This window comes from Callithrix jacchus, chromosome 7 (assembly GCF_049354715.1).
Source record: "Callithrix jacchus isolate 240 chromosome 7, calJac240_pri, whole genome shotgun sequence".
Taxonomy (NCBI): Eukaryota; Metazoa; Chordata; class Mammalia; order Primates; family Cebidae; genus Callithrix; species Callithrix jacchus.
Window position 1 is genome coordinate 91,424,108 of NC_133508.1, and position 24,986 is coordinate 91,449,093.

Consider the following 24,986-nt stretch of genomic DNA (forward strand, 5'->3'; position numbering starts at 1 on the left):
CAGCCCTACCTGAGTGGGGGGGAAGCAGGGAGTGGCTATGGCCTACAGGGCCCTTCTGGCTGATAGGGTCTCCCCATAGGAACCACAGGGCACCAAGAACCTTTTTCTACTTCCAGAAAAATAAAAGATATGCCAGCCAGCCAAAATGTGCTTGCAAGACAAGAAACAGAAACTGGCTTTTAGAAGGCCCCCAAATATTTAAAGTGAGACTGACACCCTCCCTCCCAACCCACCTTCTGCAGAGGCCATGACGACTCCACAAGAACACAGAACTTGCAGGCCCAGGAAAAAGGGACAGATGCCTCAAACACAAAACCTCATCCTGTTATGCACCAGGAACAAAAACTGTCCCCAACAAGTCACCCTGCATTTTGTCATCAGTGTAATAAACTCCAACCCACGTTCCCCAAACAGGTCAGGAAGGGCTGCGGAAAAAAGATGTCCCTTTAATAAAACGTTATCAACATATATCGTACACAAACTACAATGTAGCATAATTACTTTTTTTTTTTCCTCTCTTAATTCAGAACCAGACTACAAGGTAAGAAAAAACACAGAAACAGCTACAATGTTCCCAATAATCCGCACGAAGTCTTTTTTCAGGCAGATGATATCTCACATAATATGATATACATGGATCAGAAAGGGGAGGGAGTAAAACAAAGACCAGCTACAGGGGAGGGAGGGAGGGAGGGAGAAGGGGGTGTCAATGTACAAAGAATTCGGGTGTCTTCCAGGGCAAGACACAAAGGTTTCCATGGGGTGATGAGGTGAATGGGCCGTGAGCATCCTCCCAGGAGGGGACAGGCTCCACTGTCGGGCTTGTTGGTTTTGAAAATAAAAACAGGACCGGAGACAGCACGTCTGTTTGGTTGTCAGTGTCCCCCTACCCCCCACAGCTGCTCCAAAGTCTTTCCATCCAGTCCCAAGCGTATACAGAGCAATTCTGGTCAGTATCCCATCTTTGAGAAAGGACGAATAAAGAGAAAAAACAAAAGAAAACCGGAACTCCAGCCCCCCTGCCGGTGCACATGATGACACTGATGCGAGGATCTTGGGACCAGAATGCAAGGTCACTGTTTCCATGTCCCAGGTCATAGCCATCCTGTCAGTGGCAGCCTCTCCTACTCTGCACCAGGCCACCACCCGGCTGGCAGGATTCTCACTGGGAAGACTGGGGTGGGGGCGGAGGAGGGGCTGGAGAGGCAGGGAGGCCAGGACAGGAGGGAGGTCCAGGAGAGGCGGAGGAGGAAGGCGTCCTGGAACAGTGCATGCCACCGGGTCACAGCGATGGGCTCGGCTGTGGTGGAATCCTGAAAGGGGTCGGTGGTCTGGCCCCTCTGGCCACATGATGAGGGTGCTGGGTTCTGGGCTCCAAGGGTGCCACTGCTGTTGCCACAGAAATCAAGCCAGAACAAACACGTTCCCGCTCCTCCCCTGCCCGCTGCACAAACCAAAACACCAAGTGGAAAACAGTGACTGCCTCTCCTTTCCAAAAAAGGCCTTTTGAAAGAAACCACCGATTGTAAACTGTCCGGTTTATTATTATTTTTGATGGCTACAGACAACGTAGGCTCTCACACCTAGACTAGCTTTCCTGGTAGAAGGGCTTGGGCACAGTCAGCAGGGCTTCTGGTTTTCTTTTTTTTTTTCTTTTTTCTTTTTTTAAGAAGAAAGCATAGGGGTTGATTGGGGTGGGGGGCTTGCTAGAAGCTTCCATTTAAAAAAATTTTTCCCCCAAAAAACCCCCCTGAAAACAAATAAAAAACTCCCAACAATGGTAAAATCCCAAACAAACAAAAAAAACAACAAAAAAGTGTCATGTACAGAAAAGGTACTTTGGGGAAAGAGCAAGGGGTAGGATTTTCCTGGTCTCTGACTCGAAATACATTTTGAGTTTTTGTCCTTCATGTTTTATGGAATAAAAAGTTCGGCCTTTTTATTGCATGAAACTAAAATTGGGAAAGGTGGAGGGCATGGAGGGGGTGGGAGGGGGTTGAGGGGAGCAGGGAGATGCCCTCCCCACCAGCTCCTGGATAATGACACCTCACTTCTTGCATAATTTCTGGCATCTTCCCGCCTGCAATGCCGGCTCTCTCAGCATCTTGAAGAAGGGGGAATCACACACTCATCGTCATGCTTGGAGAATACTGGAAGGGAGAAGCAGAGAAGAGCGGGTGAAGGTTGTGGGGAGGCCGCTGACACACCGAGGCACGGGGAGCCTGGTTTGACTGCACGGAACTGAGCAGGGCTCGTTTGGGGCTGTGGCTGGGCTGAGGGGCACATGGTGGCACAGAGTGGGCAGGGGGCTGGCAGGGTAGGATGAAGGCCATGAGGCGGGAGCTAAGAACCACTTCTCAGTGCCAGCCTGCCCTTGTGCTGGGAGCTATGGCAGCTGACAGGGCCTCCCCTGCTCCTGCCCGAGTCATCCTCTTCTCTCCAGATTGAGGGCAACTGGGTGGGACCAGTCTGGGGCTCTGGTTTTGTTTTTGAGACAGGGGTCTCACTCTGTCACTCAGGCTGGATGCAGTGGTGTGATCAAGGTTCACAGCAGCCTCAACCTCCTGGGCTCAAGCAATCCTCTCACCTTTGCCTCCCAAGTAGCTGAGACTACAGGCATGCGCCACCATGCTGGCTAAATTTCGTATTTTTGTGTAGAGATGAGGTTTCGCCATGTTGCCCAGGCTGGCAGTCTGGGGTTCTGGAAAGCTGCTTAATCATAACACTGTTTCTTCAAATGAGAATGCACACAGAAGCCCTCTATGGAAGAGCACACAGCTGACCCCTCTGTGTTAGGAGCCCTGAAAATCACTGGTTGCATGAACCTTGCCCCACTGGACAGATGGAAATGGACCCTTGGGGCAATGCTGCCCCAACTCTCTCAGCCCAGGGCTCTCCCGGCCATATCAGCTTAATTAGTGCCAGAGGAGTCAGTCCAGCCTGCACAGAGCTGCCTCCAGAAGGCCCTACCAGCAGGCAGTCTCGGGGCAGAGTCAGGGCTGCACACTTCTGCTGGAAAAATAACTGAGGTAGAAAGCCCATTAACACGGCCACCAGCTCAGCTGGCAGGTTGTGGCCCGGCCCTGCAGCTCGCAACTTGTTAGGTAAGAGTCCCCAGGCCTTGGGGATGACAGCAGTGGACACGGGGGGAGGCTTACATTGTCGTTCTGAAAGGAGTGAAGGAAGTTCCCTCCTAGCTCGCCATCATCTCGAGGGGTGCCTGGAGGATTGCTAATGCCACTTATGTTGTTAGGAGAATTCTGTGGAAAGAGGAGAGGAGGTGAGCGCCTGTGTCCCCAACAACCTGCCCACACAGTTGGGGTGCAACCAGGGAGGCTGAGTGCACACTCACTTTTGGAAGTCCATCTATGTCGCCTGACCCTGGAAAGAAAAAAGAATCCAGTTTCTTGCCTGCTCTTCCACAAAGGATCTCCCCACCTCTCAGGGCTCCTCAGGCCTCTAAGCCCTTCCATCCAAGTCCCACACTGTGTGGAGGACTTTCTGTGCAGAGAAGTTTCTGGGTGGCATCCTTCTCTTAGGATCTTCCTGTGTGCCAGGCCCAGCTGAGCCCAGAGCTGAGGCACAGAACTGGCTGCCTGGGCAGGGCGGGGCATGGCAAAAGCAGGGCCACTCACCTAACGATCCGTTCATGTGGTGTGGCTCCATGCCGCCCATGCCGCCCATTGGACCGTCCGAGCCGGGACCCATTGGGAACTGAGGAAGAAGCACAGGGCATGGCAGCTCAGTGGGCCCAGGCCCTCTTCACCCCTCACAGGCGGGGGGCTGCAGCTACACCAGAGTCCTGGTCCTGGGGAACCCCTGCTCTGGCAGGCTCTGCTCACACACACTTGGACATGCCCTGCCTGCGAGCTGGGCCAGGATCCTTACCTGGGCCCTCTAAGCTGCAGGGTAGAGGTGCTCATTCCTATGTCCCAGGTGAGGGAGAGGGACTGGCCTGCCACTACCTAGTTCCACCCAGAGGCAGCTCTCAAACCGAGCCTCTCAGATCCCACCACAGGGACCTCTCCATCCCCCGTGTGGAGGATGTGGTTCCCCAGACAAAGGCACATGTGGCTAGCTCTCCGACCGTGCCAGGCCAGGGACCAGAACATCAGTGCTCCCCATCCCTGCTTCACAGGTGAGGAAGCTGTGAAAATGCTCTGCCTGAGGTCCCAGAGGCTGGAGGTGGAGGAGCTGGGACTGGAACCTGACAGCAGCCCTGGAACCGTCATGCTGGCCCTCTCCAAGCTCACAAAAAGAAGTTAGAAATGACGTTTCCAGATGGGCATGGTGGCTCCTGCCTGTAATCCCAGCACTTTGGGAGGCCAAGGTGGGTGGATCACCTGAGGTCAGGAGTTCGAGACCAGCTTGGCCAACATGATGAAACCCCGTCTCTACTAAAAATACAAAAATTAGCTGGGCAGGGTGGTGGGCGCCTGTAATCCCAGCTACTCAGGAGGCTGAGGCAGAAGAATCGCTTTAACCCGGAGGCGGAGGTTACAGTGAGCTGAGATCACGCCACTGTACTCCAACCTCGGTGACAGAGCAAGACTCCATCTGAAAAAAAGGAAAGGAAAGAGGGAAGGGGGAAGAAGGGGGAAAGGGGGAGGGGGAAGGAAAGGAAAGGGAAGGAAAGGAAAAAGGAAAGGAGAGGAAAAAGGAAAGGAGAGGAAAAAGGAAAGGAGAGGAAAAAGGAAAGGGGAAAAAGGAAGAGAAAAAGAAAAAAGAAAAGACATTTCCTGGGACTAGGTGTGAGAAAAGGTGGGGTTTGATGAGTGGGAGGGAAGAGGGAGCTAGGGCACTAGGTCCAGGAGGCACCACATGGCACCCTGGGACTGTTGGGTGGTGGCAGGAGGTCACTAATGAGGCTCCTGTGCAGAACTGAGGATATGGCAGATGGGGGCTCAGAGACAGAGTCGATTCTATCCACCCACAGGCCTATATGGAACTATCAAACTCATTTTGCAAAGGAAGGCCAGAAAGGTCACATCCCACAGCCACGAGTCACAGGGCTGGGGAGGGTGGCTAAGCCCAGCCTGGAGAGCCAAGGCCCTGTGATGCAGACTGGACATGCATGGAGTGGGAAGGGAGTGGGGTTGTGGAATGGAGGACTGTTGGGTGCCTGGCTGCGACTGGGCACCATGAACGCAGAGCTGAGTCACCTGAGCCTCAGCCCAGAGGAGCAGCTCACAGATACCCAACTACCCAACAGGAGGAGAGAGATGCTGGCTTCCAGAGCTGCAAAGTACAGTTGCAGCTTCAGAGCAAGGCAGAGAAATTATAACCGACTGCCTGGAGGAGGAGGAAAGCATCAACAAAACTGAGGGGTAAAATCTGGGCAGGCAGAGCCATCACAGAAGTCACTCTAGACGGGGGTTCCGCATGAGCAGAAGGCTACCCAGTGGGTGGCTGCTTGGCCTGCCGGAACCCAGAACGGGGTGTAAGGGGTAAGGCTGTGACCAGGCTGCAGGGGCACAGCTAGGGCATGAGCCACTTTCCTGTGCCCACCCACACTGGAGGGGACATCCTTGCCTCTCCAGTGGGACCCGCACCAAAGCAGTTCACAGGCTTTTGGGCACATTTTGCCATCTAGCAACAAATTTCATGCCTATTAATCCAAATGATAGAGGACGAGAGGAAGCCAACTCAGGAAACAGCCATCCTAGACCCAAAAAATCCCCAAACATGGCAATACAGGATTATGCACAAGGATGTTGTCACTTTCATATGAATATGTTACTTTAACATCAATGTATAAAGAAGAAACAGGGATTACTTCAAAACCAGTTATTGTGTACTTTCCCATTTAAAGTGTACAATTCAGTGGTTTTCGGTGTATTTACAGCATTGTGCAACCATCACCACAACCAATTTTAGAACGCGTCCATAACCTCAGAAAGAAATCCCGCACCTGACTAGTCATTTCCAACTATCTCCAATCCCTGAGCCCAGGCAACCGCCCATCTACTTTCTGTCTCCATGGATTTGCCTATCCTGGACATGCCAATACATAAAATCATGTGAGCTTTCGTGGCTGGTTTCTTTCACTTAGCATGTTTTCAAGGCTCATCGGTGTTGTCACATGAATCAGTACTTTATTCCTTCCCACAGACAAAAAGCACTCGGCCGTATGGATATACCACATTTCATTTATCCATTCATCAGTGGAGGGAGCGTTCAGGTTGTTTTCACTGTTCGGATATTATGACTCATGCTTCCACAGACACTGATGTACAAGCTGTGTGTGGACACACGTTTTCATTTCTCTTGGGCAGATACCTAAGAGACTGCTGGGTTATAGGGTAACCCAATTCTCGAATCATGCAGACATCACTAGGCTGTCTAATCTTTCTAGGAAACATCAAACTGTTTTCCAAAGCAGCTGTGCCATTTTACAGTCCCACAAGTGTCTGAGTGCTCCAATGCTTCCGCACCCTCCCAACACCAGTCATTATCTGTCGTTTTCACTACAGCCATCCTAGTGGGTGTGAAGTGCTATCTCACTGTGGTTTTGATTTGCATTTCCTAATGACTGAGCGTCTTCTCATGTGCTTATTGGCTATTGGTAATTTTTGGAGAAATGTCCATTTAGGTGCTTGTCCCATTTTTAAATTGGGTTGTCTTTTTATTACTGAGTGGTTCTAAGCATTCTTTATTTTGAATTCAAGTGCCTTATCAGATACATGATTTGCAAATATGTTCTCCATTCCATTTCTCTTTTTACTTCCTGACACCGAAGAACAGATGCTAAACCCCAGCAGAGTCCAGTCTGTCTGCTTTTTCCTTCTGCTACTTGTGCTTTTGGTCTTGCATCTTAGGCGGCGTGGCTTAACTCAGGTCATGAAGAAGGTCATTACTCCTATGCTTTCTTCAAGTTGTTGTCATTTTAGCTCTAACATTTAAGGTCTATGGTCTACTTTATTTTTATTTACTTATTTCTGAGACAGAGTCTCACTCTGTCAGCCAGGCCAGAATGCAGTGGCATGAACTTGGATCATTGCAACCCCCGCCTTCTGGGTTCAAGTGATTCTCATGTGTCAGTCGGCCGAGTAGCTGGGATTACAGACGCACACCACCACGCCTGGCTAATTTTGTATTTTTAGGAGAGACAGGGTTTTGCCATGTTGGTCACACTGGTCTTGAACTCCTGACTTCAAATGAGCCACCGGTTTCAGCCTCCCGAAGTGCTGGGATTACAGGCATAAGCCACCTCGCCTGGCCCCCCATGATTAACTTTGAGTTAAACTTTTGGGTACTGCTCTAAATTCAATCTCATCTGTCTGCATGTGGATATTCAGTTGTCTCAGCATCATTTATTCTGTATTATTTACTTTTCTATGAGATTAATGCTATGACATAAACAATATGAACTAGTTAACAACGGCAATTAGTAGCAATCAGGAGGCAGACTAGTTAAATAATTGATACGTATGAGGAAAAAAATTGTTTTGAGACAGAATTTCTCTCCTGTTGCCCAGGCTGCAGTACAACGGCACGATCTTGGCTCACCACAACCTCCGCCTCCAGGATCAAGTGATTCTCCTGCCTCAGCCTCCCTAGTTAGCTGGGATTACTGGCATGCTGCCTCAGCCTCCTGAGTTAGCTGGCATGCGCCAACACACCCAGCTAATGTTGTTATTTTTAGTAGTGACAGGGTTTCTCCATGTTTGTCAGGCTGGTCTCAAACTCCTGACCTCACGTGATCCGCCCACCTCAGCCTCCCAAAGTGCTGAGATTACAGGTGTGAGCCACTGCGCCCAGCCAAGAAAAGGTAATATTTTTATAAGGTTTCTGTCCTCTGATAAATAACTTTTTACTCAAATATTTAAATTTTATAGGCTATATTATATTAATTATTATTTTATTTTTCAGAGAATGAGGTCTTGCTCCAACACCCAAGCTAAAGTGGGCTCAAGTGATCCACCTGCCTCAGCTTCCTAAGTATCTGGGACTACAAGCTCAAACCACTGCACCTGGTTTATTATTTATGTATAAGATAAATAAAACATAGGCTAGGCATGGTGGCTCACATCCATAATCCTGGCACTTTGGGAGGCTGAGGCAGGAGGATCTCCTGAGCCTAGGAGTTTAAGAACATCCAGAGCAATATAGTGAGACCTCATCTCTACAACACACAAAAAACTTAGCTGGGTATGGTGGCACGTGCCTGTAGTCCCAGCTCCTCAGGAGGCTCTGGTCGGGGGGGATCCCTTGAGATCCCAGATGCTGAAGCTGCAATGAGCCATGACTATGCCACTTCCCTCTAGACTGGGTCACAGAGACTCTGTCTCTAAATAAACGAACAAATATAAACACAATAGGATTAATGAAACAAACATTACTAATATTTAAATTAAAAATTACAATGTTTCTTTCTGGCCCAGAATATATTAGAACTTTTTGCTCTGCTTCCTTTCCCACTGGTCTCTGAATTGCCTGCCTTTATAAAGCCTTTAGGACATCTTTTTTTTTGTAAATCAAGAGATGGAGTCTGGCTCTGCCACCCAGTCTGGAGTGCAGTGGCGCAATCTCGGCTCACTGTAACCTCTGCCTCCTAGGTTCAAGCGATTCCTCTGCCTCAGCCTCCCAAGCAGTTGGGATTACAGGCTTGCACCACCACTCCTGGCTACTTTTGTATTTTTAGTGGAGATGAGGTTTCACCATGTTGGTCAGGCTGGTCTCAAAGTCCTGACCTCAAGTGATCTGACCACCTCTGCCTCCTGAAGTGCTGGAGTTACAGGTGTGAGCCACTGTGCCTGGCCTATGTATTTATTTTTTGTTGCTGAGACAGTAAGGATGTCTTGTTTTGTTACTGAGGTTGGTCTGGAACTCGTGGCTTTAAGTGATCCTCCCATCTCGGCCTCCCAAAGTGCTCAGATTACAGGCATGAGCCACTGTGCCTGGCCTCTATTTTATTGTAATTCCTTTTTCCATTCTCATCTCAGTGCATTTCCAAATTAGAAAAGGACATCCTTCTTGTCTCACACTTTAAAAAATAGAAGTTTTCACAGTAAGCCAACATTTTCACATCTTTTCTATGGCCAGCAATAATGACAGTCATCTCGTGGACACGCGTCAGAGGCATTCTCCTGTCTGTGAAGCCAAAGATCTCATTAAGTACTTCGGCATGTTTTGAGGAAATTGAAAAGTGACCCAAAACTTTCATTATGAAAGCTGCTATCACAGGTAAGCAAATTACACCCCTTTGTGACAGTGTCGGGTATAAGGTGTGAACATTTAGCAGGTAAGATGTTTCCATTTTCCTTGGTAAGAAGCTTATAGACTAAATGAAATTTGCCCAAATTAACTATGTACTGTCTGCCAAATATGTAGATAAATGAGCAAAGTCTAGGTTGTATTTGGAGAAGAGAACAATCTTTTATGTCTTCAGTGACTTCACTAAAATCTTCACGAAAATCAAGAAAATGATTTGAAACTCCAGTTTTCAAATCAACATACCTAAGAGCTAGTGAAAACCTGCTGCTGTGACTTGAGGCATCCCTTGACGCGCTCGGAAGCACGACTGTTGGGAGGATCAGACGGGATCAGCACTGCTGGAAAGGGGCAATGCAACTGTTATCCCAAGTCCCCCTCCCTTTGGTTCACATATAGGACTTTTGTTTTGTTTTTTTTTTTTATGGAGATGGAGTCTCACTCTGTTGCCCAGGCTGGAGTGCAGTGGCACGATCTCGGCTCACCGCAACCTCTGCCTCCCAGGTTCAAGTGATTCGCCTGCCTCAGCCTCTCAAGTAGCTGGCATTATAGGTGCCTGCCCCTGCACCTGGCTAATTTTGTATTTTTAGTAGAGACGGGTTTCACCATCTTGGCCAGGGTAGTTTTGAACTGAACTCCCGACCTCATGATCCACCCAGCTCGGCCTCCCAAAGTACTCAGACTACAGGTGTGAGCCATCACGCCCGGCCCACAGGACTTTTAGTTGTAACTTCCAAATCAGGAAATGTAACGTTGGTTTGTAGTACAATCAAGGGAACAAGAAGGTAATGGTGTCCATTCAAGGCGTATGCTGCAGCTAATTCAGCAACCGCTGTTTTTGACTGAGAACTGCTGTCCCTTTCGAGGTCAAAAAAACCCTTGATTTGGAAAGATACGCCCCAGACTTGGGAGACTCAATGTCCGATGTGCTTCCGCCTCCCCTTCTCCACATGCCCGATCCCACATTCTTTGCCGCACTCCACGCAGCACATTCTGTTTGGGTTCTTTCCTCCCTGATCTAGTTGTGTGTGTCCTTGCATCTGTCATTAAAGTAACATGGTCATTTAGCCTTCTTTTTCAGTGATGCCTGGGGTCACGCTGGTGCTGGCATTGTCATCGTTCTCTTTTTCATCATCTGAACTCTTAGGAAACATGGTCACAACATTCACAATGTCAAGACTGAAACCAGCACCATCTAGACACAAAGCCTAACACTGCATCTGCGGCAGACTGCTAGGCAGATGTTGCTAACCCGCATTACTGCAGCGTGCAGTGCCGCAGCCCTGAGTGATGTACTCCGCAGTGAGTCACAAGCCCTGATGCAGCATCGACAGCCAGGAAACACGGCGACAGGACCACTTGAGGCAGACAGTCCATTCATTCCCATCCAATGCTAAAAACAGTGCTGTCATCCCTCTGCGTGGCTTTTAGACTTTTCCACCAAACTTCCGCATCACTGACAAAACCCAGGACTTTTTGTGTCCCGGGAGTCCTCAGGATGTAGGGCCTTTAGTATTAAAAGCCAGGTGGTTGGTCACACCAGTGAGGACCCTGGTGAAGGAGGCAGGCCAGAGACCCTCCCTCGGGGCTGCTGGGAGAAAACGTGGGCAAAGTCCAGCATGGGACAGCCCACACTCTCGGTTTAACACATGGTGATCTGGGTGTCACCACAGGAATGGAGCCAACAAAACCAGAGGGCCCCAAAAGGCCCCACCTGCTCAACCAGGTCATAGCCTCGCATTTTGGGGCCCCAGGCCCCACAGTGCTCTACAGTCTGCAGACCTCCTTTCCAGACCCTGAGCTCCTGCAGGGGCAAGGCTGAGTTCACCTGAGGCCTGCATGGAGGAAGAATGGAAGGAACTGGAATGGAAGGGTTGACTGTGGACGAGAAGCAGGTCAGGCCCTGTCCTTGGGGAACTCCTGCTAGGTGGGCAGACAGGCTGCAGCTGACTAACCAAGTCCCATCCAGTGGGTGCGGGGGACAAGCAGGAATCAGAAATGGAGAAATGTGAGCTGCAACATCACCCAAGGGCCACAACTCTGACAGGCAAAGAGGCTGCCAGGTACAGGAGTTCCTGAGCTCCTGGCAGCAGCCCCTGCTGCTGGCTCCACCCTCAGCTCCACAGCCCCAGAAACAAGCCCAGGAGGGGAGGGATCACCTGGACCAGCACAGCCAGTCAGCTGCGCAGGGACCACACCAGACCCCACCTGCAGCCTGGCGCTTCCCCTACCAGCATGGCAGGAGGCAAGTCCCAGAGGTACAGCCGGCACTCTGGCTCTAATCAGAGAGTGGGCATCACCCCACTCCTTCCTCTCCCACCCCGTGCCAGCTATAAAATGGGAACTGAGTTGCCCAAGAGTTAATCACTTTTCTGACGGTTTATTTTATTCATCTTTGGTAACAAATGGCTGAAATCAATTAAACTTGCTTTCCCCTCAGCTGATGAAGTTAATTATGATTTGTTATGGTGTCTGATATGTAAATTATTAGAAAGCAGACTTACGTTGGACCGGCTGCCTCCAGGCGGCACCGGATTAATCATTGTGTAGATGTTGTCACTGGAATTTGTTGAATCTGTAGAACAGTAGAAACCCACAAGTCGGGGTGATTAATTCATTTCTTAATTAAAACAAACTCATGGCTCTTGAACTCATTCTTTTGTATTTTATCACCTAAAATTTCCTCTAAGTACCACCATTTTCTGGCTAATTTGTATTTAATGAAGATTCACAAAGTTTTTAATCACAGAAAATTCAACTGTGAAAACCACTCAACCCCAGCAGTATGGACACGGCACAGGGGGATTATGGGTTCAAATTAGCGTCTCCCCACCCCACACCAAATCTGGGGTCTCCATACGCCGCCTGGGACAATGTGGGGGCAGCAGAACCACCACTTGTGCTCTCCCCCACCACCCTACAAAGTGGTTTTAATCAAATCAGGGAAAGGGAAACGTGGCAAATTACCCAAAGGCCACCCTGGCAGGCTGATGGGGCAGGAGGGAGAGGCAGGGATGGGGCTGGAGACGCATTAACATATGGAGTGGGTGCATGTGGCCCAGTCGGAATGTAGGTCATGCAGCTCATCAAAATGCAGCAGCAGAGAGAGAGAGAGAGCTGGAGCGGGAGCCCAGGATCCCGGCTGCAGCCAGCTCCACCCCTGCAGCCGAGCAGCTTCCCTACTATGGGGAGCTGAGGAGGGGGGCTGGGGAGAGTCCCCTCCATCTCCCCAATTAGCCAGAAAAGTCTCCAGCTAAAACGTTTCTATCAGGAGCAGGCGCTGTAATTCTTGGGCAGAAATCCAGCTACCTCTCACTTTTTATTTTTGGGGTGGGTAAGGATCGCATGTTGAATTCCTTCTAGCTGGCTGGTACGCTATTCTTAGCTGGGAAAGAAACATAATTGTGATGCTGTGTGTGTGTGTGCATGCGTGCCCTCTTTTGTTTAAAGAAACAGGGAGAAGGGATCTCCTATATAGAGGATCAGAAGCCAGGAGCTATGGAAACTGGGGAGGGAGCACACCTTAGATCCTGAACCCCAAAGCCCCTCTCTCAGTTGTCTGGGGAAACGCCCACCCGGAACAGGGTTCTTCCCAACAAGAAGGATTCAAGGGCAATGAGAACCCTTGTTCCTGGACTGCTCTGCTCAGCCCTGTCCTTTATAGAGCAGCATCAGAGAAGAGGAGTGACTGAAGTCCACACAGTGAGGACCCCTGCCCCCTAAATGCCCAGTGGAAGATGTACTGCTCAGGAAGGAGTGCTGGGAAGCTCTGGCTCTGCAACCTGCTCTCCAGGACTCTCAGGCAACGTGACCCCCTGACACCCACTTTCCCCTCAAGTGCTCTTACCTGCAGGACTGGGCATAATGGGTGTTCCTGGAGGGCCACCACCACCAGGGGGTCCCTGAAGATGAGATAAAATTGACATCAGATGCCCACAGTGGTAAAGCATGTGAGGAAGGGCCAGCACGCTTCCCCCCTGGTCAGCAGTGACTGCTCGCCCCCGGCCCAGCCGCTGTTCATCTTACTACACTCCAGCGCTCACTCAGAGCTAAAGTACGCAAGCTTGAGAAGTGGGTTTGGATTCCCGTCCCTTTCTTCAGAATGAAGAGGCCCCTGTGGGTGTGTGTGCCCGCATTATGTGCTCACACACATGTCCACTGAAGAGGCCTGCGGACGCCAAGCAGCCCACTTCTCAGCTCCCCAGAAGGAAATGCCGCCCCCAGGTCTAGTTTGGGGATTTTGGGGCCACCTCGGGTCTATACAGATGTGTGAATATTGACAACAAGTTCTAGCAGCTTGGATCCTCTGCCAGAAGAACATGGGAAAGGGAAAGAAATGAGGACCCCTGAGCAGTTCTCTTGCACACTCGGTCCCATGTGGCTAGACATGCAATGCCCCAAACCCACACACTTACCACATAGGTACCGGGTGATGAGGAGGAGTATGGAATCTAAAAACAAGATGTTGGGGAGCCCCATGTCAGAGTCACCAAGTGCCCTCAGTTGCCAAACCTCCCTGAGGACATGACCCACTCATCATAGTGGGGAAAGGCATTGCCAACCAGTGAGCTGGCCACCCGTTTGGTTCCCCTGGGAGGGCCAGGATGTGGCTGAAGCCCAGTTCTCTCTGCTACACTGACCTGACCCTGAGACCCTGGTCTCTTACTCCCCAGTCCTGGGAGGGAGTCATAGACACAGTGGGGACATAGGAAACAGTTTGAGAGGGCAGGAAACAGCTTTACCCTACACTCCTCTGGCCTTCACCCCACTGTCTGTGCTGAGCCCTGCACTCACACCTTCCAGGCCTGCTGGGGAGGAGGAGATGGGCAGGGGCCTCCACTCTGAACAATGCTCTCTCAGCCCAGGTTCTCAGCTTACTCCTTAGAGGAGTGGGCTGGCTGGACAGGCAGGGCAGGGGTGGAGCCCTTGATGACCCCTGAACATTACTCCCAGGCTTCCACCTCCACACGGCCTTCCCCTAGAAGCATCAGCAGAGTCCTACTGCATCTCCCCTCCCCATGACACCTTCCACCTGGGGACAGTAGCTCCCCTGCACCCAGAACCCCTCCCCTGGCAAACACCACCCCACATGACCTAGGTACTCACCGAGTTAGCACTGTTAGGATTGGGCCAGGGTCTGCCAGCTCCCGGGCCCCTGAGAGAGGGAGAAAGATATGTGGACAATGAAAAAGGTGCCGTCAACTCCAAGGGGTGGAGGCGGCAGGGGCAGAAAGGAAGGGCTGAAATCATAACAGGAAGTCCTTCCTACAGCCCTGGGATTTAGAGGCCTTCTGCTCAGGTCAGTAATGGCTAACTTCAAGGAATGCATGAACTGCTTTAAATGATAGGCAAACTTTACAAAATATGTAAAATTAGACATAAAGTATGTAAAATCCCGTCTGGATGTGCATTTTCCTAGAAGGGAGTCCACATCCTCACAATGGGGTTAAAAATCATGAGTGCACTAGAGAACAGTGGCTAAACTGTCCAGGGGTTCCTCTTGACTCTGCCACTGAAAGCTGTATGAGCCTAAGCAAGTTACTTCACCTCTCTGTGCCTTGGTGACCTCATCTGTAAGCGGGGATAATAATAACCATATCAGGCCAGGCACAGTGGCTCACAACTGTAATCCTAGCACTTTGGGAGGCCCAGGCGGGTAGATCATTTGAAGTCAGGAGTTAGAGACCAGCCTGGCCCATATGGTGAAACCCCATCTCTACTTAAAATACAAAAATTAGTAGGGCATGTTTGTGAGTGCTTGTGATCCAAGCTATTCAGGAGGCTGAGGCAGGAGAATCACTTGAACGCATGAGGCAGAGACTGCAGTGAGCCAGAGATTGCAGTGAGAGATTGTGCCATAGCACTCCTGCCTGGGTAACAGAGCAAGACTCAGTCTTAAAAAATATAAGAAATCACGTTACTGGGTTATCATGAAGATTAGGTGAGATGATGCATGTAGCGTGCCTGGAAAACTGTGCCCGGGACACGGAGACACTCTATGAGGCTGAGCTCTCATCACCAGGATTGTCAATATCCTCATATTACCGATGAGAAGACTGAGGCCCAGAGGAGTACCAGCAATGACTCCTATCATGAGTCTCCTAGGGTGCAAGCAGAGGGTGGGGAAAGGAATGGACTCTGAGCCACTGGCCGGGTCATTTTCGCCTTACATGTTAATCCCGGGCATGGCGGGGCCGAGGGAGTTGGGTGGTGGTCTCATGCCGCTGCCGTAATTCTGCAACGATAACCAAGGGTCAGTCTATGAGAAGGAGAAAGGAACCGGAGAGAGGAGGGAAAGGAAAAACAGACAGACAAAACAGTGAGGGTTAGTCTGTGAAAAGGATCGATGAGAAAAAATAACACATTCTTTCAAAAACGGTGGGGTGGGTGGGAACCAAGTCACAGTGACCATAATGACAAGCCAGCACAGAGGGACAGTCACAACATTCAATGCATTTTCAGGGGCTTTCAAGATGAAGTTCTCAAAAACATGTGGACATCCAGCAAGCCGCTGCTGTCTCTGGGCTCCCACTGTGCCATCCTGTACCTTCCCCTCTGGGCTCAGGCAGGTAAGAGGGGACGGACTCAGTCTTAGAATGTACTGAGCAGCTCTGGGGCGAGGACGCTGCTAAGAGGCAGGAAGGAGGGGGCAGGTGTGAATGGGGAAGGGAGCCAGCACTCCTGAGAAGCTTGTCTGAGGCTGCTGCAATACAGACACCTTACTTAGCCTGCCCCAGGTCCAGGTGGCAGACCCACCCCACCTATGCATCAGCATCAGAGGCCCTTGACAGGTATGCTGGGAAGCAGGAGAAAACTCCATCTCTGCACTCAGAGGGTTCACCATGATGTATATGGGGAGGTTTGTTTTGTTTTTTGAGATGGTGTCTTGCTCTGTTGCCCAGGCTGGAGAGCAGTAGTGGAATCCTAACTCACTGCAGCTTCGACCTCCTGGGCTCAAACAATCCTCCCACCTCGGCCTCTCATGTAGTTGGGACTACAGGCATACACCACCAAACCTGGCTATTTTTTTTTTTTGTAGATACGAGGTGTCTTGCTTTGTTGCCCAGGCTGTTCTTGAACTCCTGGGCTCATGTCATCCTCCCACCACAGCCTCCCAAAGTACTGGGATTACAGACATGAGCCACTGTGCCCAATGTTTGAGAGAAAAGTCTGCACAGAACTCACAAAGTACCAGCAGTCCAGATTCAGCTCAGGATGGCCCATGAGGCAGAGTGGGGTGGGTCACGGGCACCCGGCCTCTTATCACATTCATCTCTTGCTATAACCAGGCCAGTGTTGCCCATCACCCCATCTCCAAGGGTCATTTTCCATGCAAGAATAATACATTCCTCATTTCTCTGCTCCCTCCTTGGCAGGCTCCTACTTGTCCTCCAATACTCAGCACTAACAGCAGCTCCTCTGGGAAGCCCTCCTGACCCTACCCCTCGGGGCTGACTGTTCCATCCCTGTTACTCTCACAGTGCCTTCTGACCTCCCTCCCCCGCCCCCATACCACAATGGGTTCTGATCATGGCCATGTCTGTCCATCTCCCATCTCTCCCAGTGGACTCCAAGTGCCCTTTGAAGGTGGGGCTATGTCTTGAGGATCATACCCCTCATCCCACACACCCAGTGGCACAGACTGGCGCTCACTACGCCTACACTGAGACAATCAATGAAGAAGCGAGGAAGTGAATGCAAGGAGAGCAAAGGGAGTCTGGCTGCAGCCTACACTCTACCCTCGTAGGAGAACTCAAAGTAGGTTGCTGGAATTTTGACGGCAAAGAAACAGCGAGCACTTGCTGCCCTTTACTGAGTACATGACACACTTTATGTACAGTCTCTTGTTTGATCTGTATGAAAACTCCAGGAGGCTGGTATTGTTCCTACTTTACAGAAAAGGAGACTGAAGGTCTGAGGGAGAAAGTTTTGCCTCAAGTTGCAGTGAGTAAATGGCACGGCTGGGGTTCAAACTCGGATCTGCGGGCCCCCAGATTCTGCATGTTTAGTCAAGCAACTGGTGGGAGGTGGGTGGGAAGGGGGACGGAATGGGAAGACAGAGACCCAGAGCTGACACTCGCAGAGCCAATATCGGGCCGATGGTGGGTTCCACATCCAGGGGCCACCTGCTCCACTTGGGTCAGTCACAGAGGGGCTTGGATTCGGAAGAATGTCCAGACAGGATGCAGATGATCTCAGGAGCAACACCAGGCTGGCAGGCAAGGAGCCAGACCTGGGACCAGAGAGGGCAGACCCCACATCACCCTGTGCCTGCTTAGGGCATGGGCTTCAAGCAAACAGCATCAGTCTTGGGGGCGTGTGCTGGGGCCAAGCCCACTCTACTGCAAGTGGGTGAGCAGAGTGCAAGACCTGACATCAGAACACAGGAAGGCTGGCCTTGGCTTGGCTGCCTGCTGGTGACTTTGGGCAAATCACCGAAAGACCGAAGTGCTTACTCCATGCCAGGATGTACCGCAGGCTGTGTGTGCACTGCTACAATTAATTGTCACAATGACCCCTTTACTCCACCCACTTTAGAGACCAGAAAACTGAGGCAGAGAAGAGTGATGACCCCACTGTGCAGCTGTGCATGGCTGAGCTGGGGTGAAGCCCTGCGGCATGGCTCTGGCTTCAGAGCCACAAGCCCCTCTGCTGTGCTGCCTTGTCTATAAAATGGGGACAAAGAGCCCCATGTGTTCCCACCCTTGCAGGGCTCAGTGGATCAAATGAAACAATGGTTCTGAAGTGCCCCATCAGCCCTGGGAGGTGTGCACTGATTTGTGATGTCAGCGGCAGAACAAACACCAAAGCCCTTAATGCTGCTGAAGCATCACAGAAGCTCAGGTCTTAAAGGGCCCTTTCTAATCCACTCAACAAATCTCAGCCTCATCTCCCCACCTGCTGCTCCAGGACAAGCAGCTCGCCACCTCCCCAGGCCCCCTCTCCACTGTGTGTACAGCCCAGCTGACTAGAGAGGTCTTCCAGATGGAGTGGAGGGAGCTTTACCCCACACTCGTGCTTCCAGGACTGCAGCCGCCTTTCCCACCCAGGAAAAAGGCCTGCACCTCAGAGCAAGAGCAGAAGCCTGGGATATCTCAGCACGGATTGGGGTGAAAAGAGATGACTAGCAGTCGCTCTCTTGACATGCAGCATGCAGCTTTGGGCTGGAAGGCTCTGAGTGCACTATCCTGCTGCTCCTGAGCCTGCCCAGCCTTCAGGAGCCTCTCCAAAAGCCGGCATGGCAGCTTCCTAGAGGGAACTCCTCCCCCAGTCCTTTTGCCTATAGCGGCACACACCTTGGAGGGCCACTTGTACCTCATCGTTTCACAGATGACAACTTGGAGGCCCAGAAAGCCAGAGACTTGCCCAAGGCCACACAGATGTCAGCAGTGAGTATCCGGCTGAAATCTGGTTTGCAGGGATGTTTTCTCACATAGGACAGGAACGCCCAGAAGTTCAGACTTGGTAGAAATGGGTTTCCTCTTTGGCCAATTCCTGCCTGCCTGCAGCACCATACAGCTGAGGTGATGATAGCGAAGCCATGCAAGGTGTGGTCATTAGCAGATGTCCCTCTGCATTCAGCACCACTCTGCAGGGGCAGGGGTGGCCAGGCAGAAGAGAGGAGCCTCCAGTGCTGGCCACATTCACAGGGGCCTGTCTCCCCTTACCCCTCATCCTAGTCCCCACTTGGGTGGCCCAGAGCCTGGGCGGAGGGTGTAATCCACAGTCAGGAACAGTGCAGGCACCCCCGTCCACAGTCTCAGCTCTGCACCCGCCAGCTCCACAGTGAGACAGGACTGAGCAGCTGGTTGGGCTGGGGCCTGGAGGCGGTGGCTGCTCCCTCTTGCCACTGCCTCAGAAGGGCCTTCTAGGTGCCCACTGTTTAAACCTGGATCTGCTGGTCCCTCGAGTCTGCATTCTTAGCCAAGCATCTTGTGGGAGGCAGGTGGGAAGGAGGACCACCCAGTACTTATTAACCTTAGGGGATAACTCTCTAGTCTATAGGATTCAACTACCAGAGTGGACTTGAGGCTGTCCAGGCCATTTTCTGGGCAGCGGGGCCTGGCTATCTCATGCTGGGACACCCCTCAGGGGCCACCAACCAAGGTTAAGTTCCTCAAGGGTCCCCATTCCTTCCTCACCAGCCTGGAGTGCTCAGGACCAGGACTAATGACCCACCCATCTCTTTTGGGGGCCTCTGCTCAGTGGCCCTAAGCTTGGACTGGCCCTGGATCAGCCCCAGGAGGTGGAATAGGCACAGGATCGTCCTGGGGGCTATAGATTCTCCTTCATCTGAACTCTCAAACAAAGACAAACCAGGATAGTGACCTGATTCTATGCCGCCCTGGCTTCAGCCCCAGCCTGAATACCAGAAACGCTGACATGTCAGTGGCTCTGGGAATTGGCACCCAAGGGGTGTGGGAGCCACAGCACTTCGATGGGGCCTGGCATTCTCTCTACTAAGTCTGACCAAGAGCTCCTCAGTTTTAGCTTTGTCTTATTAGAACTCACTTTTGATACACTAGGATAAGAGGTTACTACTACCTGATACCAACATACACAGAACTTTTCAGGAAGAATGGGACCAAGTGCAAGTACTCTCTCTCCTTTCTAGCACTGGCACTTTACAAAGCCAGAGTAAAATCTGTCTGGAACACTGAGGACAAAGGACAGGGTGATGCCTGGATTGCTGCTTCCTCTGAGACATTTAGGCTGACATGTGACAGACTCACATTTTGCCTGTTTCAAAACCTTATATCACTCCATTCGGTTTTAAAATAAAGCAGTCCCCTGACCACACCGTACCTATTCTTTGTTCAGAAATTCTGGGGTGGTCACTGATGAAAAGCAATCTAATTCCTGGCTGCAAAGCCCATGGCGATGGTATCCCACCTTTGTGCCTGGTCTCAGCACAGTGCTGTGCATGTAGTGTGCTTACTCTAGGCTGAAGGGGCTGGCGGCCCTTCCTGATAGCCTGGGCTGTGGCAATAGGCAGGGATGCCTCCCCCAAGCTCAGGGCCTGCCAGAAGGGGAAGGGATCCAGAGGACACCATGTGGGGACTTCATGGGGAGGCTTATATTTCACAGCTGCTATTTTGCCCTCCCTCCAGTAGCCCCACGAGGCCATCACTTGGTGCCCATTTTGCAGATGAAGGACTGGAGGCCCAGCCAGGCTGAGTTGCTGTCAGGACTATGCTTTCTGGAACTAAGTTCTGAGCTCACCCCTGTCCTGTCCAGGGGGCAGCACCCTCAGGGGAGGGAGAGAAAGGGTTGGGGAATGGGGATAGTCTACCCTCCACCTCAGAGTCCAAAACCACCAGGCTCTGCCAGGCCCAAGATGAGCCCCAGCTGACCACAGACCCTTCAATCCATCCTGCACATCAACCTTGTCTAGGCCCAGTGCCATGCTGACGCCAGGACTTCCCGACCCCACTGATGGCCCAGTGCAGATATCCTGGGTTGCTTCAAGGGAGGTTTGGCTCTGGGATTTAATACTTACCCTACCCAGAAGGGTTTAGGAAACATGGGTGAAGCACTTTAGGGTCGCCACATTGATAAAGTAAAATAAAGAGAAGGAGAGATGCTTCCAGAGCTCCTGAGGTTGGCAAGGGTGTGCAACATAAACAAACAAGGGTGAGCCTCTCCCTCTCCCGCCTTTGATAATCCTGGGGTCAAAGGGGAGCTCTACCACTTGTCCACTGCTTGGGTGAGGCCACGAGTCTCTCTCTGCAGGGCCTCAGCCTCTGGGAACCTCACCTCTTTAGAGTGTGCCAAAGAGTGTGCTGGACTATAGGCCAGGGGCAGACAAGATGAGACATCCACCATGCCCAGAAGAAGTTCTGAACTGCCAGCACACCTGCTGCCCTCCAACAGCCTGACATCCACTCCCAGCCTTTAGAATCTCAGCATTCGATGGTCCTAACAAACTGTTAATAGCTTTGCCAGAAAAGAAAAAAAAAAGGAAACTGAAAGCAATCCCCAAACCCAAGCAACTAGAGGCCTGAACATTGGTTTTAAGTCTCTGAAGTTGGAAAACACAAGTAGCTTCCTTAGGCGGAGCATTCCGTGGCCAGCATCACACCGAGAACTTGACCCTGGCTGGGCGCGGTGGCTCACGCCTGTACTTCCAACATTTTGGGAGGTCGAGGTGGGGGGATCACTTGAATCCAGCAGTTCAAGACCAGTCTGGACAACATGGCAAGAGCCTGTTTCTACTAAAAATATGAAGATTAGACAGGCGTGGTGGTAGAAGCCTGTAGTCCCAGCTACTTGGGAGACTGAGGATGCAGTGAGCAGAGACGGCACCACTGCACTCCAGCCTAGGCGACAGAATGGAACCCTGTCTCAAACAAAGAGAAAAAAAAAAAGGAACTGGATACTGAACCCTTAGTTTCCCCCAAGTCAGGCATCGTTCTTATTCCCATTTTACAGATGCAGCTACTGAGCCTCTGAGAATCCATGGGCTGGGCCATGGAGTTAAATTTTCCTTGCTCAAATTCCATCCTCCTGAGTCACACAGATCCCATGACATCTGCCAATCCAAGGCCACTGCTGATTTCTACACCAGTAAAATGTGACTGCTGTGCGGTTCAGGCTGTGGGGAGGGAGAGCTGTATCTGACTCAGGAGAAGGGAAGCTCTGCTCCTACCATGCCCCCACCCCCTTCCCTAGGCAGGCAGCCCTACAGAGGTCAGCTCCAGGCAGGGCTGCCAGGCAGGAAGGGGCCACTCTGCAGCTTAAAAGGAGCTAGTAGAAACACGAACTTCAGAGGATTCGAGGAAGGAACAAAACCAGGATACTGGAGCTGTAAGTGCTGCAGGTTTGCTTCCTTTTAGGATTATAGGGCCGGCAGAAGACAAGGACCTCCCTAAAATCTTTCAACACGACAGATGTTCCAACCACCACTAAGAAAAAAGTGGTGGCTTGGGCTTGCTGTAAATACAATTCTGGGATGGAGCGGAGGACTATAGTTCTGTGGGGCAGACGCCTCTCCCTATAGAAGGGAGCACGTGTGGGCAGGCGTGGGGGGCACTACTCCACCCCCAGGGGACCCAGAAACCAGTACAGGGGGCCCAGAGAGTCCGAACACCTGCACGCAAGCGAGGGAACGCCCAATGCAGCACATTCCAGGCAGAACAGAAGAGAAGGGAAAGAACACCTGAAAACAAGCCCCTTGCCTTATTCAGAGCTCCAGCTTCCTCTAGTCAGTGGGTGGAACATCGAGGGTGCTCTGTCACAGCTACTACAGGAAACAGAGCCACGTGCAAACACCCAGAGGGCTGGGGGCCGCTGCGAGATGGTTCCACTGCAGAACACCTGTCAGACCTGTGCTGCGACAGCCCTCCCTGGGAGTGCAGAGCTGGCCACAGTGGCAGCAACTTTCCTCTGACCATAAGAGGTCTAGAAGGTCCCTTTGTGGCCATGGAGCCCTCTGGTCAGAAAGAATCCTGGCTGAAGTGGTGCTGGGGTCCTGCCAGTGTGGCCCGCACTCACCAGAGAATCATGGACACGGTACCCACTTAACAGGTAGGGAAACTAAGGCCTGCTGGAGCCCACAGTGGTCAAAGTGATGCATCAAGAACAAACACATGCTGAGTCTCTGGCAGTGCTAGGAAGGCCACTCATCTGCCCTGCCTCGGGGGCACAACAGATGGTGGCCCTAAGCTATCTCAAGTCCACCTCACCCAGGAGGAAGCAGCCCTGGGGTTCAGGAGCTCCGTGCCCTTCTTCAGATCCCGTGACAGAACACCAAACCCCAAAAGGGTCTGCCAACTACAAGGCCCTAGCTGTCCCCTTTTCCCTAGCTCCCTGCAGGCCCCTCAACTCTGCCTGTTCTCCAAGAGGGGCTGCCTTAAGCAGTGCGTGAGGCCAGCCCGTCATGGCGGGGGACAGGAGCAGGGGCGAGAACGTGCCCCCCTCTCATCCCTGCGAACTGAGAGATGTGGAGAGTGACAGACCGTGGAAAGAGGAGAGCAGGCAGGTGCACACAGATGCCAGGGAGACGGGCAGACAGACAGACGGTGCTTACCTGTGGGCCAGGACCCATGGGCCCCATGCCTCGGGGAGGGTTCATTCTCTGCATTGATCCTCCCATGTTGGGGTGGGCTGCGTGAGAGAGGAAGCACGTCATGGGCCTGCAGGAGCAGAGGGAGGAGGAGCTCTCCTGACACTCCCAGCCACCCTAGGCCCACCCTGTCCTCTCTACCTTGTTGTCGTGTGGGATCCATGGAATTGGGCAGCAATGGCTGTGTCCCAGGAACTCCTCCCGGAGGCTGAAAGAGATGTAAGACACACTGAGGAGCTGCTCCAGAGCTGCTGGACCCAGGGAGAGGCATCTACCTGTCCATCCAGTTCCCCGCCTGACCATGTGGGGCCACTCATGGCCTCCCTGAGACCACTTCTGCTGCCTGCCGGCTGGGGAAGGCCAACCCGGGCATACCAGTCAGCTGGCACTGGTGTTAGCTAAAACTGCTGCACTCTCGGGGAGTTCTGTGGAGGGAAACCATCGCCCCATCCCACTGTCTTGGGGTAGGGAGTCTGCATACCCATCAGAGCTCTGAAGTGCGGCAGGAACATTCTCTAGGTATTGCTCTGGCTGTACCACCAACCACATTCTTCTCAGGGGCAGCGCTGCCCACTCCCTCCTTCTGCCCAAACCCCAGCCATGCGATTGAAGCCAAACCCCATCCTGCCTTTGTCTCACAGAGACATTCCTCATTTTAGCTCAACTTCAAATTACAGGGACTGAGACACCCACTACCTAAAAATTACAGGGACTGAGACACCCACTACCTAAAATCCTATCACTGTGGAAAGCCCTGTTGAAAAGGGAACAGAGGACGAGAAAGCCTTTGGGATTGAGATGGAGAAACTGAGGTCACAGGCCTGAGGGCTCCCAGTCACAGGCTGCAGAGGCAGCCACTAGGAGAGGGGCAGGGGTGCTGGATGAGAACCTGGCTCCAGAGCTGGGGCCCTCGGCAGTGCTGGTGTGGTTACTAAGGAGAAGGTAAGCACGGGGAGGCACGAGTTTCCTGGGTGAACGCTTGCCACGCCCCCTGTGAAAAACTATTAAAAGCAATTTACTTGAGACTGAAGTTATTTCAGCTGCAACTGGAAAAAGAGAGGAGGAGTTGCTGTCGGGGGAAGTTTGTTTCTAGGATCCCATCCCTAAGGGCTAAACATGAGCCTTTGCCTTTGAGAGGAAAAGCCTTTGGTGACAGCTGGTCATCTTTCCTCATCTGCAGGTGCCAATGCTGCTCAAAGGCTGGGCATCTGTGACAGGGGTCTCTGCCCAAGGGCCCTAGCCCAGGCTGTGCTGCTGTGGGGGAGGCTGAGGGGGGAACTCCTCTGCCTCGAAGCTCAATGGTGACCTCCAAACAGGTTCTGAAATGAGGTGGTGCAATGTGAAAGGACAGACTGTCACTGATTCCCCTAGCTTCAGAATGGAACAGGGGAGCAGGTATGTGAGGACTGTGTGAGGACCTAGGGAGTGCCTGATGTTCACCAAGCAGAATTAGTATTTTTTTTTAAAGACAGGGTCTCTCGCTCTGTCACCCATGCTGGAGTGCCCTGGTGTGATCATAGCTCACTGCAGCCTCGAACACAAGGGCTCAGGCGATCCTCCTGTCTCAGCCATCCCAATAGCTGGGACTACAGGCAGGCACTGTCACACCTGCTAATTTTTAAATTTTTTTGTAGAGATGGGGTCTCACTATGTTGCCTAGGATCATATCAAACCTAGGCTCAAGGGATCCTCCTGCCTCAGCCTCCCA

General features: G+C 51.8%; 1 protein-coding gene across 13 annotated transcripts in view; it reads right to left on the reverse strand.

Annotated features, from left to right (window-relative positions):
- Window positions 1–426: 426 nt before the first annotated feature.
- SSBP3 (single stranded DNA binding protein 3) overlaps window positions 427–24,986 on the reverse strand; it is a 176,845-nt gene continuing 152,285 nt past the window's right edge. For 7 of the 13 annotated variants that reach the window (XM_054236277.2, XM_035251579.3, XM_017974777.4 and 4 more), the window contains 11 exons: window positions 23,420–23,486; window positions 23,243–23,319; window positions 15,384–15,472; window positions 14,320–14,368; window positions 13,629–13,664; window positions 13,061–13,115; window positions 11,718–11,788; window positions 3,636–3,714; window positions 3,353–3,381; window positions 3,159–3,260; window positions 427–2,150 (listed from right to left, as the gene is read on the reverse strand). In XM_054236277.2, coding sequence (XP_054092252.1) covers window positions 2,121–2,150; window positions 3,159–3,260; window positions 3,353–3,381; window positions 3,636–3,714; window positions 11,718–11,788; window positions 13,061–13,115; window positions 13,629–13,664; window positions 14,320–14,368; window positions 15,384–15,472; window positions 23,243–23,319; window positions 23,420–23,486 — 684 coding nt within the window. In that variant the 3' untranslated portion in view covers window positions 427–2,120. The remainder of the gene's footprint in view (window positions 2,151–3,158; window positions 3,261–3,352; window positions 3,382–3,635; window positions 3,715–11,717; window positions 11,789–13,060; window positions 13,116–13,628; window positions 13,665–14,319; window positions 14,369–15,383; window positions 15,473–23,242; window positions 23,320–23,419; window positions 23,487–24,986) is intronic. The other 6 variants (XM_054236279.2, XM_035251581.3, XM_035251580.3 and 3 more) reach the window with 1 other exon arrangement.